The sequence below is a fragment of the Orycteropus afer genome, unplaced genomic scaffold, assembly GCF_000298275.1.
Source record: "Orycteropus afer afer isolate SDZICR_OR568_19922 unplaced genomic scaffold, OryAfe1.0 scaffold00064, whole genome shotgun sequence".
Taxonomy (NCBI): domain Eukaryota; kingdom Metazoa; phylum Chordata; class Mammalia; order Tubulidentata; family Orycteropodidae; genus Orycteropus; species Orycteropus afer.
The window spans coordinates 11,555,011-11,573,583 of record NW_006921651.1 but is presented as its reverse complement, the minus strand read 5'-3'; the positions used below and the strand labels follow the sequence as shown (position 1 = coordinate 11,573,583).

Genomic DNA, 18,573 nt, shown 5'->3' with positions numbered 1-18,573 from the left:
CTCATTTGGTAGCAATTGAAAACATCAGATTTTTAAAATATCTCCCTTCCAAGGTTGTTAGCCAATTCTAAGTTTGAGTAATTTCTTTATAAATTGCCTCCACATATTAGAGTTGAGTGAATAGGCAGAGAAAATGGTAGAGGCCCTGACCACATTTCCTAATGTTCTGTCCCAAATTTCCATCCTACCAAGCTGTGGAGGGGAGGGGAGCAGTGTAGTATATAGTGGAAAGGACTTGGACTTTGGAGTCAAATAAACCTGGGTTCAAATCCCTGTTTAAGCACTTACTAATTGTGTGACCTAAGTTATTTAACCTCTTTGGACCTTGATTCCCTCCTCTGTATCATTTAGGGGGTTTGAAGGGAATATATTAAATAATATATGAAAAGATGTGGACTCCGTGGCACATAACAACAATAACACAAACTGTGGCTCTCAGGAAAAGTGACTGACTTACTCTCACTCATCTCCCTCTCTTGTGAAATCAGCTCAGGGTAGCTTTCTAGCTTGACACTGACCTCTACTTACACGAACACTACTTATATTCTACTCTTAGCTCTCCTGTTCACACTTTTCTTTCAGAAGAGCCTCCTTACCATCCTCCTAACCCCTGTCTCTCACTATCTATCACATTCTGTCAGCGTGTACATTTATGGCCTATCCATTATTAAAACACTGGAATGCTTCCATACTGGTTGGTAAGTAGCCACTGCCAAGAACTCCCAAGATCCCTGCCCCATACCTCCTTGCGTACCACAGTCCTTCTCTGGGACTGAAATGAACTGGAGAACTCATGTCCTAATAGACGGATTGTGGCCCTATCAACATTTGAGTCCACATATGTTGACATAGGTTTTGATTTTTTCAAATGAGGTGAGAAATCCAGGTTTTTGTGTGAAATTTTTCCTTTTTTTTTTTTTTTTGATATTCAAGGGCCAAACAAAACTCACATATAGATTAGAACTAGGTCATAGACCACTAGTCTTTCACCCTGCTGCAACTTTTCTCTCCTCATACCATGGCTTTACCAAATCAAAAAAACAAAATCAGTTGCCATGGAGTCAGTTCCTACTTATGGCAACCCCATGTGTTACAGAGTAAAACACTATCAAGAGGTTTTTCTTGGCTATAATCTTTGTAGAAGCCAGTCACCAGGCCTTTCTTCCATTGCACTATGGGGTGGGTCCAAACTGCCAAATTTTAGTTTAGTAACCAAGAGTAACAACCAAGAGTAAACCGTTTGTGTCGTGCGGCAACGGTACCACTTTACTCCACCGCAATCGAATCAATTCAGACTCATAGAGACCCCCCATAGGGTTTCCAAAGCTTTAAATCTTTATGGAAGCAGACTGCCTCATCTCTCTCTTGCAGAGAGGCTGATGGGTTATAACTGCTGAACTTTGGATTAGCAGCCTACTGCCTTAATGACAGGCCCACCTGCTGGGTGCCCTACATTTGATCTATTACACCCAGATTTGCTGTGCAGTTCTTTTAGTTGAAGTTCCAATCTTCCTGATTGGGCTTCAACTCCTAACCTCTTTCTGTTTGTGTTAAGAACACTATGCTGGTACAAGGCAGAGTATAGCTAAACTGACCATAAGATCACTTCCTACAAAAAAAAAAACCTATGTGATTTCCTCAAAATACCAGTCCATATGTCACTGTTTGCTCAAGGTAGTTTAAAGCTTTTCCTAAATAAAAATTGTCCCATTTTGGACAATAAATTATCTACCTGGTTAAGTGTTCCATAATAAAGGTGACCCCAGTGTTCTAAGCTAATGTTCTCTTCTTCTGATGTCATAGTGGTTTATGAGGCAAAAAGGGGTTCTTGACTTTGGTGTCAGCTCAGCAACCTGGTAAAAATAAGAATGTTTAAAGCTGGAGGAAGTAGATGGGCTTTAAATTTGATGGATACTTGCATTACTCAACTTTCCCCTCATCCTTTTTTTGTCCTATTGCTGCTTTTTTTTTTTTTTTTTTGTCTTAGCGCTGTATCAGTTTGGCTATTGGAAACAAGGAGGAGCATGCCATACTTCTCTGTAATTACTTTTTGTATTTTGGAAAGAAAGCCTTGGTTCTCCTGGGAACTTCAATGTTGGAAGTAAGTGCTGAAGTTAATATTTAAATAGGATTAACAAAACTAAATCAGATGTTAGTTGCAAGTTTAAAAGACTTCATCAAATCCAAATTTACATCTTTTTACAAACTAGTTAGGAATCTAGTATGAATCTAGGAAAATGGGAAGTTCAAAAATGAAATGGAACACATGAAGTTTGATATCCTAGGCATTAGTGAGCTGAAATGGACTGGTTTTAGCCATTTTGAATCAGACAACCATATGATCTACTATGCCGGGAATGATAAATTGAAGAGGAATGGTGTGGCATTCATTGTCACAAAGAGTGTTTTGAGATATGTTCTGAAGTACAATGCTGTCAGTAATAGGATAATATTCATATGCCTACAAGGAAGACCAGTTAATACTACTGTTACTCATATTTATGCACCAACCACCAAAGCCAAAGATGAGGAAATTGAAAATTTCTACCAACTTCTGCAGTCTGAAATTGACTGGACATGCAGTCAAGATATGTTGACTAGAATGCAAAAGTTGGAAACAAAGAAGAGTTACCAGTAGTTACAAAATATGGTCTTGGCGATAGAAATAATGCTGCAGATCGCATGATAGAATTTTGCAAAACCAGTGACTTATTCATTGCAAATACCTTTTTCAGCAACATAAGCAACAACTATACATGTAGACTTCACCAGGTGGAATACACAGGAATCAGATTGACTATATCTGTGCCAAGAGGCAATGTTGTTGTGTTGTTGTTGTTATGTGCCATCGAGTCAGCCCTGACTCATAGCGACCTCTCCTTGGGTTTCCAAGGCAGTATCACTACGGAAGTAGGATTGCCCAACCTTCCTTCCGAGGAGTGGCTGGTGGGTTTGAACCACCAGCTTTCTGGTTAGCAGTCAAGTGCTTTAGCCACTATGCAAGAGGCAATGGAGTTCAATATCTTTGGCCAAAACAAGGCCAGGAGTTGATTGTGGAACACAACATTAACTGCTCATATGCACAGTCAAGTTAAAGTTGAAGACAATTAAAACAAGTCCACAAGAGCCAAAATATGACCTTAATAATATCCCTCCTGAATTTAGAGACATTTAAAGAATAGATTTGATGCATTGAACACCAGTGACTGAAAACCAGAGGAATTGTGGGATGACATCAAGAATATCATAAATGAAGAAAGCAAGAGGCCACTGAAAAGACAAGAAAGGAAAATAAAAAGACCAAAATGGACATTAGAAGAGACTCTGTAACTTGCTCTTGAACAGAGAGTGGCTAAAGCAAATGGAAAAAATGACAAGATAAAAGAGCTGAACAGAAGATTTCAAAGAGCAGCTCGAACAGACAAAGCCAATTACTATAATGAAATGTTCACAGACCTGGAGTTAGAAAACCAAAAGGGAAGATCATGCTTGGCATTTCTCAAGTTGAAAGAACTGAGGAGAGGAAAAAATGTAAGCCTTGAGTTGCAATATTGAAAGATTCTATGGGCAAAATATTGAATGATGCAGGAAGTATCAAAAGAAGATGGAAGGAATATACAGAGTCACTGTACCAAAAAGAATTGGTCAATGTTCATTCATTTCACAAGGTGGGATATGATCAAGAACCAATGGTACTGAAGGAAGAAGTCAAAGCTGCACTTAAGGAATTGGCAAAGAATTAGGCTCCAGGAATTGATGGAATACCCATTGAGATGTTTCAACATACGGATGCCCCACTGAAGGCACTCACTCACTCAATTATGCCAAGAGATTTGGAAGACAGCAACTTGGCCAACTGACTGGTAGAGATCCATATTTGTACCCACTCCAAAGAAAGGTGATCCCATGGAATGTGGAAATTACCGAACAATATCATTACTATCACATGCAAGTAAATCTTACTGAAGATAATTCAAAAACAGTTACAGCAGTATATCGATAGAGAGCTTCCAGAAATGCAAGCTGGATTCAGAAAAGGACATTGAATGAGGCATATCATTGCTGATGTCAGATGGATCTTGACTGAAAGCAAAGAATACCAGAAAGATGTTTACTTATGTTTCATTGACTATACAAAAGCATTCGATTGTGTGGATCATAACAAATTGTGGGTAACATTGAGAAGAATGGGAATTCTAGAACATTTGATTGTACTCGTGAGGAACCTGTACATAGATCAGGAGGCTGTCATTCAAACAGAACAAAGGGATGCTTCATGGTTCAAAATCAAGAAGGGAGTTCTTCGAGGTTGTATCCTTTCACCATACTTATTCGACTTGTATGTTGAGCAAATAATCCGAGAAGCTGGATTATATGAAGAAGAATGTGGTGTCAGTATTGGAGGAAGACTCATTAACAACCTGTGATAAGCGGATGACACAACTTTGCTTGATGAAACTGAGGATGACTTGAAGCACTTACTGATGAAGATTAAAGACTACAGTCTGCAGTATGGAGTATACCTCAATATAAAACAACAAAAATCCTCATGACTGGTCCAATAAACAGCTTCATAATGGATGGAGAAAAGATTGAAGTTGTCAAGGATTTCATATTACTTGGTTCTACAATCAACACCAATGGAAGCAACAGTCAAGACATCAGACAATGTATTGCATTGGGCAGATCTGCTGCAAAAGACCTCTTTCAAATGATGAAGAGCAAAGATGTCTCCTTGAAGACTGTGCCTAACCCAATCATCTAATATGCATGTGAGAGATGGACAATGAATAAGGAAGACTGAAGAAGATTTGATGCTTTTTAGTTGTGGTGTTGGTGACGAATACTGAGAGTACCATGGTCTGCTAAAAGAACTAAGAGATTTGTCCTGGAAAAACTGCAGCCAGAATGCTCCTTGGAAGCGAGAATGGCCAGACTTCATCTCACCTACTTTGGTCATATTATCAGAAGGAACTGTTCCCTGAAGAAGGATATCATGCCTGGTAAAGTGGAGGGTCAATGAAGAAGGGGAAGGCCCTCAGTGAGATGGATCAATGCAGTGGCTGCAACGATGGGCTCAGATATAGCAAGGATCATGAGACTGGCACAAGACAGGAGGGTCACTATGACTCAGAGACAACTCAACTGCACCTAACAACAACAGTTAGGAAATATCATGGGCAAAAATTTGTTAGCTAACATTGGAATTTGGGAGCTCCGGTAGCATAGTGCCTAAGGCACTTGACTGCTAACCAGGAGGCTGGCGGTTCAAACCCACAAGCCACTCCTCAGAAGGAAGATGGGGCAATCTACTTCCATAGTGATACTGCCTTGGAAACCCAAGAAGGGGTCGCTATGAGTTGGGTCTGACTCGATGGCACATAACAACAACAACAACAACATTGGAATTATATGAGTTCAACAAAATTTATATAGTGTAAAGAATGACTTCTTCTTGGTTTTCTCTTTTGTAAAATACTACTAATAATAGTGTTACTTCACTGGATTATTGGAAATACTAGATTACATAGTAAGTATAAGGTATTGAAAACATCACCTGGTTTATGGCAAATACCGAATGGTAGTGATGGTAGTGGTAATTTTAGTAATACTATAATGGTGGTTTTAACCCACCAGACATTCCTTAGAAGGAAGGTTGGGCAGTCTGCTTTCGTAGAGATACCACCTCAGAAACCCAAGGAGGGGTTGCTATGAGTCAAATCGACTCAACGGCACTGAGTTTGTTTTTGGTATAGTGGTGGTTGGTTGCTGTGATCAACATCACCGTATGCTTCTACACTGTATTGTAAGATCTTTAGGGAATACCTCATGCCATTATCCATTGAGCTAATTTTTAATCTTTCAAGAGTTAAGCCAGAAATTCATGTTTCCCTATCTGAAACTTTTATAACAGCATTTCTTTACTACACTGGCCTTTGTACCTCCAGAAAGCTGTCCTCTTTTGGACTGTTTCTAGATCTGTTGAGAATATCTTGATAACTGCCAGTATTGCTAAACTTGCCACATAATTTTTGCCACAGTCATTTATTTACCTATATTCCTCAGCATATCTTATTTTTTCTGTGTCAGTTTTGTTGACTTAATACCTGTGGTCAGTGTTCTATACAACCCAGCTGCAGTTGTAAGGGCCACTCAAAAAACAAAAACCATACTCACTGCCATCGAGTCGATCCGACTCATAGCGACCCCTCCTTGGGTTTCCAAGGCAGTATCACTACAGAAGTAGGTTGCCCAATCTTCCTTCCAAGGAGTGGCTGGTGGGTTTGAACTGCCGGTGTTGTGGTTAGCAGTCAAATGCCTTAGGCACTATGCCACCAGAGCTCCCAGACTACGCCACCAGAGTGCCACTAGATGGCAGTAAAGAGCCAACAATATTTCAGCAAACATTTATACCTGTAAGCCAAACTTTTAGAGGCAGTCTAGATGGTTTCACCTCAGCTACGTGATTGTTTCTGTTGGATCACCTTTCTTTGGAATGGGCACAAATGTGACCTCTTCCAATTGACTGACCAGGTAGATCCATATTTCTTGGTATAGATGAGTAATTACTCGCAGTGTTGCATCTGTTTGTTGAAATATTTCAACTGGTATCCCATTCATTCCTGGAGCTTTGTTTTTCATGAATGCCTTCAGCGCAGCTTGGACTTCTTCCTTCAGTCCCACCAGTTCTTGATCATGTACTACCTCCTGAAATGGTTCAGCACCTAGCCAACTCTTTTTGGTACAGTGATTCTGTGTATTCCTTCCATCTTCTTTTGATGTTTCCCATGTTGTTTAATATTTTTCCCATAAAATCCTTCCATATTGCAATTCAAGGCTTGATTTTTTTTTTTTTTTTTTTACAGTTTTTTTTCAGTTTGAGAAATGCCAAGTGTGTTCTCTGCTTTTAGTTTTCTAACTCCAGGTCTTTGCAGATTTCATTATAATACTTTACTTTTTCTTCTCCACCCACTCTTCTAAATTTTCTGCTCAGTTCTTTTACTTCATCATTTCTTCCACTTGCTTTAGCTACTCTGTGTTCAAGAGCTGGAAGAGATCAATATTTGTGTCCATTCCAAAGAAAACTGATTCAATAGAAAATAGAAATTATCAAACAATATCATTAATATCACATGCAAGTAGAATTTTCCTGAAGATAATTCAAAAATGATTGTAGCAGTACATTGACAAGGAAGTACCAGAAATCCAAGCCACATTGAAAGAGGATGTGGAATGAGGGATATCATTGCTGATGTCAGATGGATTTTGGCTGAAGCAGAGAATACCAGAAAGATCTTTTCCTTTCTTTGAATATGCAAAGGCATTTGACAGTGTGGATCATAACAAATTATGGATAACATTGTGAATAATAGGAATTCCAGAACACTTAATTGTGCTCATGAGAAACCTGTACATAGACGAAGAGAAAGTCATTCAAATGGAACAAGGGGATACTGCATGGTTTATGATCAGGAAAGGTGTGCACTGGGGTTGTATCCATTCACCATGCATATTCAATTTGTGTTATGGATTGAATTATGTCCCCCCAGAATGTGTCAACTTGGTTAGGCCATGATTTTCCTTATGATGTAATTATCCTCCATTTTGTTATCTGATGTAATTATACTATGCATTGTAAATACTAAACTCTATCATGTTAATGAGGCAGGATACAATCTACAGGATTAGGTTGTATCTTGAGTCAATCTCTTTTGAGATGTAAAAGAGATCAAACAAGTTACCAGATATCTGAGGAACCTACTACCACCAAGTAAGAAGAGCTGTGAGCAGAGTGCATCCCTTGGATACAGGGACCTTTGCTGAGAACCTTCTAGACCCAGGGAAAGATTGATGCCAAGACACATGGAGATCTCCAAGGGACAGCAGACCCACAGACACTGAAAGGAGTCCAAGACCTTCCACTAGAGCTCACAGAAAGAAAGTTCTCCCACAGAACTGGCACTCTGAATTCAGACTTCTAACATCCTAAACTGTGGTAAAATAAATTTCTGTTTTTCAAAGCCATCCACCTGTGGTATTTCTGTTATAACAGCACTAAATAACTAAGACAGTCTGTATGCAACAACGCAACATACTGCCGTCGAGTCAGGTCCAACTCATAGCGACCCCTCCTTGGGTTTCTGAGGCAGTATCACTACGGAAGTAGATTGCCCAACCTTCCTGCCAAGGAGTGGCTGGTGGGTTTGAACTCTCAGCCTCTGGCTAGCAGTCAGATCCCTTAGGCACTATGCCACCGGAGCTCCTGACAATCTGTGTGCTGATCAAATAATCCAAGAACCTGGAATTTATGAAAAAGAATGTGGCATCAGGATTGTGGTATGTAGATGACATAACCTTGCTTGCTGAAAGTGAAGAGGACTTGAAGCACTTACTGATAAAGATCAAAGACTACAATATTTGGTATGGGTTACACCTCAACATAAAACAAAAATCCACACAGCTGGATGAATAACCAATATCATGATAAACAGAGAAAATATCGAAGTTGTCAAAGATTTCATTTTACTTGGATCCACAGTCGACACCCTTGGAAGCAGAAATCAAGAACTCAAATAATGTATTGTATTATCAAATCTGCTGTAATGACTTCTTTCAGGTGTTAAAAAGCAAATATATCACTTGGAGGACTAAAGTGTACCTGACGCAAGCCCTGGTATTTTCAATCACCTCATGTGCATGTGAGGGCTAGACAATAAATAAAGAAGACCAAAGAAGAGTTGATGCTTGTGAGTTGTGGTGTTGGCAAAGAATACTGAAAGTACCATGGACTGCCAAAAGAACTAACAAATCTGTCCTTGGAAGAAGTGCAGCCGGAATGCTCCTTGGAAGCGAGAATAGCCAGACTTCGTCTCACCTACTTTGGTCATGTTGTCAGAAGAGACCACTCCCTGGAGAAGATCATGCTTGTTAAAGTGGAGGGTCAATGAAAAAGGGGAAGGCCCTCAAGGAGATGGATTGACACAGTGGCTGCTACGATGGGCTCAGGTATAGCAAGGTGTGTGAGGCTGGCACAGGACCGGGCAGTGTTTCGTTCTGCTGTGCATTGGGTCACTATGAGTCAGAGGCAAATCAAGGGCACCTAACAACAACATGTGCGTGTGAAAACTGGACAGTGAATAAGGAAGACCAAAGAAGAATTGATACTTTTGAATTATGATGTTGGTGAAGAATATTAAATATACCATGGACTTCCAGAATGAACAAATCTATTTTGGAAGAAGTACAGGCAGAATGCTCCTTAGACGTGAGAATGGTGAGACTTCATCTTACATAGCTTGGACATGTTACCAGGTGAGACCAGTCCCTACAGGAGAACATCGTGCTTGGTGTAATTAAGGATCAGTGAAAAATAGGAAGACCCTTAAGGAGATCTGTGGCAGCAACAGACTCAAACATGACAACAATTGTGAGGATGGTGGAGGAGTGGGTGGTGTTTTTTCTGTTGTACATAGGGTCACTTTGAGTCAGAACTGACGCAACAGCACTTAACAACAACAGCATGGTTGAGGTGAAGACCACTTCTTTATTGTAAAAAATGACCAGCAGAGCGATAAAGAAAGAGCAAGAGCTCTGGGGTTAGGTGGACTGGGCTACAGAGCACAGTGGTAAGAATACGAGTTTAGGGGCCAGTCAGATAGGGTTCAAAAGCCAGCACTGCCACTTACTGTGAGCTCAGCTGTTTATACTCCTCTGAGCATCAGTTATGTCCTGACAAAACAGTAATAACTGGCACCCTCGACAAGCTCCTTAACCTCTGATTCTTCATCTAAAAGATGAGTATAATAATCATCTCTAACTCAGAATTTAGAGTGAATTAAGTGAAAAAATTAGTGTGAATGTTTAGCACAGAACCTGATATACATACGTACTCATAAATGTTAGTCTTATTATTACCTGAAGTTTTTATTCTTTACTAAGAAAGGTGTACTCTGTAAGAGGTATGTCCAGAGAAAAATAATTATACAGAAATGAGTTAAATCAGTCACCTACCAAAAATGCTTAACCTTTTCCATTGTACAGGGACATGTGGCTTATGTGTTAACTCAGGAAACTGATGAATATTTGCTTTGGAATCCACTAACTGGGCAATATCACAAGCAGTTTGATCCATTTTGTCCTTTACAAAGTGTAGACTGTTTGTTTGATGATGGAAATGTAAGTATATGGAAACAATTCTTATTTTGAGTTATCTCCTTAAGAGTCAAACCAGTGGTCTTTACCCTAGTTACACATTAAAAGCATCTGGAGAGCTTTGAAAAAAAAAAAAAAAGAATCCTAGGGATGGGGCCTGAGCAACCTTTTGTCTATAAAGCTCCCCAAGTGATTCTGTAGTGTGTCTAGAGCGGAGAACCAATGAACAGTCAGTCTAATGTTCACATAAGCCTGGGATCTCTTTACTTCTGCCTCAGAGCCTTCCTTGGTTTCTGCCACATTGTTGCACAGTGTTGTTGTTAGGTGTTGTTGAGTCGGTTTTTGGTTCATAGCAACCCAATGTAGAACTGCAACTCAGGGTTTTCTAGGCTGTAATCTTTAGGTCTTTCTATCCATGGAGCCACTGATGGGTTCAAACCACCCCCCTTTGGGTTAGCAGCCAGGTGCCTCGCCGTTGCACCACAAGGGCTCCTTTGTTGGATAGCAGGGCTGTAAAATGTCGTTCCATCCTCACCAGCAATGAGCTTTGTGCTTCCATGGCCCACACTGATTTTCTGTTGATGTTTTAATAGGTGTGGTTTAATATCCAGCAGAATAATACACCAATGGCTGTACATTTTGACTATTCAAAGGAAGGTTTCTGGAAACAGTTATTTCCAAAAAATTTTCAAGGGCCAAAAGCACAAAGCATACAGGTATGTCATATTCTCTGAAGTGTTCCTGAATGAGAGTTGCTGTTGATGTTGATCTTTATTTGTGTGAACTGCTCTTGTTGATTGTTGAATTCTTTGACAAGTGCTAATTAAAAAAACAAACAAACACTTTTCTCTGTCACCTAGCCCATATTTGGCCTAATCTGGTCACTTTCCCCTACCTGCAAAAAAGAGGAATTGAGAAGCTCTCGTCTCAAATATAAATTTAGATTGTAAAAATTGAATTTAAAAAAGTTTAACCATAAAACATAAAAATAAAATGTCAGAATGGTATAGTAAGTTCTTCTTTTGACCTAGCCCTTCTGTTCCATATCCATGACAATGATAAAATATAAAAACTGAGCCATGATAGTTTTCTCATAGAATAACACTAGCAGTGAGTAGGGCTGACACAATGGTGTCAAAAAAGTCTGAAAATGCTTCATAAAAATCAGAGAACTACATTTTGAAGCCCGAACTGGAATAAGACTCCTCAGCCCCCCTACTTTTTAAAGAAGACTAAAAAAAAATCTCCAAACTCACTGCCATGAGTCAAATCTGACTCATAGCAACCCCTCCTTGGCTTTCTGATCTCTACAGAAGTAGGTTGTCCAGTCTTCCTTTCTGGTTAACAGTCAAATGCATTAGGTGCTACGCCACCAGAGCTCTCAAAGAAACTAGGGTGGAGAGCTACAGGCTCACTGCTTGGGAGGCAGGAGGCGAAAGCACAGGTCTGAGATCAGAGACTGTTTAAATCGCCAGATGGCCGGGCTGGTGGATCTGTGAAGGACTCAGTGACCCCTCAAGAAGGCACCCCAAGTACCATTGCAACAGCTGTTTCTGGAGTGAGGGCCCTGGGATGCCAGGGTGAAGGAAATTGCAAAACCTATAAAGTAGGAGCTGGGAGCCCAGAGGGAGAGAGGAAGGGTGAAAGAGAGAGAACGAACAATAGAAAAATAGATGAAAGACAGTTTGTAGAAGCAGAAGCTCAAATGCTCAACCTCACTCATAAGCAAGGAAATACAATTTAAAACAATAAGACACTATTTAACATACATAAAATTGTCCAGAAAAAAAAGTATTGGCCTCATACAAAGTGCTGGCAAAAATGTAGCGAAATGATAGGGAGTGTAAATTGCTTTGTATGCTTTGGAAAGCAATATGACAGTATTTTATAAAGTTGATGATGCTCAAACATCCACATACGTACAGGGAAACTAGTACAGCAGTGTTCATTATAAAATTGCTTGAAATAGAAAACCATTGGAAACGACTGATGGGCTGTAGTCATACAATGAAATCCTCTATACCAAGTGAAAAGTGTATGCTTGTGTATGCATGCACATAAACACAAAAACCTGGATCCCACCAGCTGAAAGAAATGGAATACTCAATCGAAGAAGGAAGGTGATAAGCCATGTTATAAGAGTAATTATAATAACACCCATGTTTACTGAGCAGTCACTATGTGCCAGACATTATGTGTTATTACTTATTTCAAAACCTTCCTAAGATGCCAGTGAAGTAGGCACTGTTATTGCCCCTATGATAATATAAAGTAACCGAGACTTTGAGAGGTTAAGCAACTTAGCCTAGGTCCCACATTCTGTAAGTGGAAGAAACTAGTGCTGCTGTCAAGATAATGCAGTGGAATCCATAAATAAGGCAAATGCTTGTTTGACTAAATTAATCAGAGCAGCAAATCCAACTTACTCATGAAAAATACCTCCTTTCATAAATCCTTTCTGTCTCCCATGGCCTGGATAAGGAGTACAGAGTCAAAGGAAACACTGTGATTTATGTTTTCTTTATGAGATTGAGTGTTTTTGCCAGTCATTATAACTAACATAGGAGCTCTGGTGGTGTCATGCCTAAGGCACTTGACTGCTAACCAGAAGACTGGCAGTTCAAACCCACCAGCCACTCATTGGAAGGAAGGTTGGGCAATCTACTTCCGTAGTGATACTGCCTTGGAAACCCAAGGAGGGGTCGCTATGAGTTGGATCTGACTCAACAGCAGTGAGTTTGTTTTTTTTCTTGGCTTATAACTAACATGCCAGGGGTGAATGTGGCATAAGGATGGTCTCCCAAAAAATCTTTCCTAAATTTCTGTTGTCTATATTTCAGCCTAAAGAAATAATTTATTCAGATACTAATAAAAGCATGGTAGAAGACTTAAGGAACAGGTATGATCTTTATTTATATATTATAATCACCATATTATCCCCCTAATCTCTCCTTCAGCCTTGAAACATACCTGTTAGATTCAGCAACAGGAGCAAGCAAAGGGAGTTCTAATAATAGGTTCCGTTGAATCACCCATCTGTCTCTTGGTACATACACTAAAAAGTGGCCCCTCTGTCATCCAAGGCTCTCCTTGGAAGAACAGTGTAAGTTAAAAATGTTTGCCTCTGAAAACATTGTGGTCCACTTAGGAAAGATTTCTGTTGAACATATAGTAATAATGATGATGAAGTAGTTAACATTTTTTGAAAGGATGTAACAGTAAATGGCCCACAACTCAGAGTGTGGTTGTGGTAGTAAAGGTTGTATGTCAACTTGGCTGGGCTGTGGGTTTGAGTGGCTGGGCAGCTGAATGTAGTTATTCCTCATAATGCAATTGGTAATCAACTCCATGATGGGATCTGCTGTGAGCAGCTAAGTAGCTGCCTTTGGGGTATGACCTTCTTCCAGTATATAAGGAGAAGCTTTGAAAATGGGCCTAGCTTTTGGCACATCTGGATCCTGCCTTTGGCTGAGTCTTCATCTCAGTGGCCTGCCATGCTGCCTGTCAATCTTGGGATTGTTTCTGGTGTTGAACTCGTGGTCTGCCGTATTGCCTGTTAACTTGGGACTTTGCCATTTTACTTGTCGATCTTGGGTCCGTCAGCCTCAGCAGCCAGCAACTGCATGAGCCAGAAAAAGCCTCCAGCTGTGGTAGGCCTGAAACAGTAGGCAGAGCTGAAGCCCAAGGTAGAAGGGCCTTCACCCATCCCCTAGAGTCGGCACTTTGAACTTGGAATTCTAGCCTCCTAAACTGTGAGAGAATAAATTCCTGTTTGTTCGAGCCATCCATTTGTGGTATGTCTACGATAGCATCATTAGAGAACCAAGACAATGGTTCAGAAAAAAAAAAAATTGGGTGGTGGAGATATAATTTCTGACAAACACACAAACACATACACACACATGCCCTAAGGAAGTGTTCAGTCAAACCCAAAAGGATATAGGCTTTGCAGCAGGCCTCATTCCTATTCCAGATTAGTCCAGATTCTAGATATGGCTGCCCCCTGTGACTCACCCTTACACAGCAGGCTGGCATTTAAGACCTAATAAATCAAAACAGCACAACAAAAATCATTTTGCCACTTCCTTCTCTCACTGAGGAGCTCTGGTGGCATAGTGGTTAAAACATTTGGCTGCTAACTGAAAGATCAGTGGTTCTAACTCACCAGCTGCTCTGCAAGAGAAAGATGAAGCAGTCTGCTTCTGTAAAGTTTTACAGTCCTGAACCCTATGAGGTAGTTTTACTCTGTCCTAAAGAGTTGCTATGGGTCAGATTGACTCAATGGCAGTGGGTTTTTTGTTTCTTTTACTAGAACAGAAGTTCCCTCCCCTACCACTTTCATTCCTCTTCCTCACCAGTTAAAAAAAAAAAAAAAGGAAAAATAAGTGATTCTTAATTTTGAGTTTTTGTCAGAATTGCTTTTGAAACTTTTTAAAATACAAGTACCAAGGCCCTAGACCAGACATATTGAATCAATATCTGAAAACATTTGATAAAACCCTGTAGGTAATTCTGATACATGACCATTACTGAGACTTTTTGCAAGTCTCAAGCCGGTAGTTGCATTATGAACTCACTTAAGAGGAAACTCCTAGTGTGTCCTTCTGCAGACCATTCTGGGTAAGAGAATCAGTCACACCCAATCATCCTGTGTAGGGAAGCTTCCCAGGGAGGCCCCATCAACCACCCCATGCTGTGGCACCCTTCTCTCCCCTTCCCAGCACAATTCATCAGTAGGCACATCGTTCCAGGGACTGTGTATACAGGTGAGAATCCCTGTCTCTTAGAGCTTGCATTCTAGTAGGAGGAGCCTAATCAACTTACTTATCAGCCTGGTGCCTCAATCCCTCCCAATTCTGTTTGCTGAATTAGCTGATCTAATAAACTAATTCCTGCTGTCATCATCCCAGGTTAGATAGCTGAATCTTTATAAAGGCAATTTCTTAGAAACACAATGCCCTATGAAAGTCTTGAAGAGTAGGAATGTCAACCCAGTATTAAGTCAATCCACCACCACCACCAGTTGCTGTCAAGTCAGTTCTAACTCATGCTGACCCCATGTGTGTCAGAGTAGAGCTATGCTCTGTAGGTTTTTCGATAGCTGATTTTTCAGAAGTAGCTTGCCAATCTTTCTTCCAGGGTGCCTATGAATGGACTTGAACTTCAAAGCTTTCACTTAGCAGTAAAGTGCAATAACCATTTGCACATCCAGGGATTCAAATAACTTAGTAAGTGTTCTTAAATTGTACCAAGAAGGCAGCTGCCCGTACACAGGTAACTGAGGGCTAATTGTGGCTGCCCAGAGAAGCTTCTCGTCTTCTCAAGTCAAGCAAGAAACTGCTTCTCCCTGACTTGATGAATGCAGATAATGACAGACTCACCTAGCTATAGGGGTCTGGTTTCTTGCTAATTCCAAAAAGTATCATTCTCATACTTCAATAAAAGTCACAAAGCTCTTATTACATTTTTAATTTGTCAGAAATAATCTTTGCATTCTTACTCCAGAATTGAAAGATCTCTAAAGTGTAAAATGATGGAATGGCGACCTAAACAGCCAACACGTTGGAATCGACAATGTACTTCTATTTTGCGACAAATCCTTCCTAAGCTGGAACCTGGAACAGGAAGCTTTGTTTCATTTGAAGAAGAGAGTGAATTTGAAAGACTGCTACAATTTTATTGGGTTTGTATATGATTAGCTTTGCACTGATGACATTCATTTTATCTGTATTGTTAATTACCATCTAATGTAATAATAGTTACAATCTTAAATAGCCCTAAAATGTTTATAGGTATTTTGGTATTAAAATGTGTTTACTTATAGACCAAAGAATTTTAAATGTAGTGAACAACTATTCCAAGGACCACATTGCATGACATTTTCTTGAAACCAATCATGCTTTGTGATGAGTGAACTACAGACTTTGGTTAGAGATGTCCAGAAAGAAACTACCCTGCAACTAAGAAACCATGAAATGATATGTGGATGGTAGTGATAGATTGGATTCACTGTCCTTGGTTCTGGATAAGAGGACTCCAAACAAGCTTTAATATGTTCTCTATGCTAATTACTCCCAAATTTAAATATCCAGCCCAGACCTGTCTTCTAACCTCCAATCTTACACATTCACTTGCCCATTTGACATCTTCTTGGGTAATTAAAAGACAATTCAAACTCAACAAGTCCATAACCACATGTGGTGGGCATTTAGTATATTGTTGGGGTCCTCCTTTCCTTCCTGTACCCCCAACCCCAATTCTGGGTATCCTCTCCTCTTCTCCTCCCTGTGAGGCCTCAGCCTTCCAAGAATGAGACTTCTTCCTTCTATCAGTCAATAGACTAGAAGTTGTCACTGAGGGCAACCCCTGGAAGAAGGCAGGATCTGCTGGGAGTTGAGAGACTGCCAATATCAGTCCTTAGGCTCCCAAAAAAGTATCTGCAGGCACTACTCTTCATGAATGAACAGAGGAAGTTATTTTGTTTTTGCTTGATTTTATTTTCAGTGTAATTAGAGGTAAAGAGATAAGCAAAGCATAGTTAGATGCTAAGGTTTAAAATTTGTAGCTTCTACATAAATTTATCTATTTCATAATACAGTTTAATAATACACAGTTGACAATCGTAAACCTGGACTGAATCCTAAACTCTGGATTCAAATCCTGACTCAACCACTTACTGGCTTTCACCTGTGGCAATACTTCTACCCCATCCAATAAACAAGGATAAAATTAGTTATCTGTTTTGACACTGTGGTGAGGATTAACTAAGTTAGTACTTAAAATAATACCCAGCACTTGTTGTTGTTGTGTGCCATCGAGTTGGACTTGACTCATGACGACCCCTCCTTGGGTTTCCGAGGGAAAATCACTACAGAAGTAGATTGCCCAACCTTCCTTCCGAGGAGTGGCTGGTGGGTTTCAACCGCTAGCCTCTGGTTAGCAATAAAGTGCCTTAGGCACTACACTACCAGAGCTCCTATCCAGCACTTGTTGTTGTTGTTATTTGCCATCGAGTCGGCCCCGACTCCTAGCGACCCCTCCTTGGGTTTCCGAGGCAGTTATCACTATGGAAGTAGGATTGCCCAACCTTTATAAATATTGACTATTATTATTAATATATGTGCTGGGCATTGCACTGGGCACTGGGGTTATTGCAGTGAATGAGACAGATACCATCCCTACATTCACAAAGATTGTGGGCTATTTAGACAGACAACAAAACAGGTAATTGCAATATGGTTTGTTAAGTGAGTACTTTACTAGAGTACAGTGTACTATGGGATAACATGATAAGACCTTGTGAATGTCAACAGATTTAGGGCCAGGAAAAGCCTCCTGAAGTAAGTAATCTAAGACTTGAAATAGGTTATGATTATCAAGTATACATTATTTAGTAGATAATTTGGCATGGGACCATATTCCACAATTCTTTAATCCCATCATGTAGTAGTCATTTAATAAATATACGTTGAATCAGCATTTAAAAAGTTCTTCCAAACTTCTCACTTAAATTCCTCATTTTCAGGAAAATGTAATTTCCTTGTAGGTAACTTACTATTCTAGAAACAGTGTAAGTATATGGAATGTTGTGTGCAGGCTCTGGCATCAGGCAGACCTGACTCTGCTCTTCTCTATTCAAAGTAGGGATAAAACAGAACCTCTTTTATAGGGTTGCTTGAGGATTAAATATGTCTGTGAAGCATTTAGCACTGTACCTGGAACATAGTAAGTGCTCACAAAATGCTATTATTACTTTATGATGACCACTTCTTTGAGGCTGCTGTGATCTTACATGCTGTTATTCCAGGTTCACCTTCATAACTGTCACATGGGTTTGTTTGTTGTTCTGTCTTTGCTCCAGGTGGCAGGATTTCCCATCCAGATGCCATACACTGATGTCCAGTCAGTTATTGATGCTGTGTACCAAACTGGAATTCACTCTTCTGATGTTCCCCAGACAGAATTTGCTCTAGCTGTATACATTCACCCATACCCAAACAACATATTATCTGTTTGGGTCTATTTGGCTTCCTTAGCCCGACATCAGTGACAAAAGAAGAGAAAATGGAAGAATTGTATTTTGGGTCCTTGGATCTGAAGCAGCCAACACTCTTCTGATACTTTGGGATTTTGCTGCGTATCCTCAAGTCCAGCCAAGTGCTGAGCCCGGTTATCAGTCCACTTCTAGAGTTGTGCACCATGGAGACTCATCTTGGATCTTTGAAGACAGTCTAGATGACCTCCTCACCAGAGACCTCCTCAAAAGAGGACCTTTAGGGCAGTCTGGCTGCCTTCAGTCACTGTCTACATGTCTTATTCTGGGAAAGAAACACCTCTGGCCTTTCCACCTAAGACCAGTGTTCCTCAAATTGTGGGCCTCACACCACCCTGACCACAATCACCTGGGGAGCCTTGATGAAA

The 18,573-nt window shown here is 40.2% G+C and overlaps 1 protein-coding gene across 1 annotated transcript in view; it reads left to right on the top strand.

Annotated features, from left to right (window-relative positions):
* CC2D2B (coiled-coil and C2 domain containing 2B) overlaps nucleotides 1-18,202 on the top strand; it is a 150,861-nt gene extending 132,659 nt beyond the window's left edge. Inside the window, 6 exon segments of the mRNA XM_042780823.1 lie at nucleotides 1,988-2,101; nucleotides 10,042-10,176; nucleotides 10,746-10,868; nucleotides 12,993-13,051; nucleotides 15,658-15,835; nucleotides 18,014-18,202. Coding sequence (XP_042636757.1) covers nucleotides 1,988-2,101; nucleotides 10,042-10,176; nucleotides 10,746-10,868; nucleotides 12,993-13,051; nucleotides 15,658-15,835; nucleotides 18,014-18,202 — 798 coding nt within the window.
* Nucleotides 18,203-18,573: the final 371 nt, after the last annotated feature.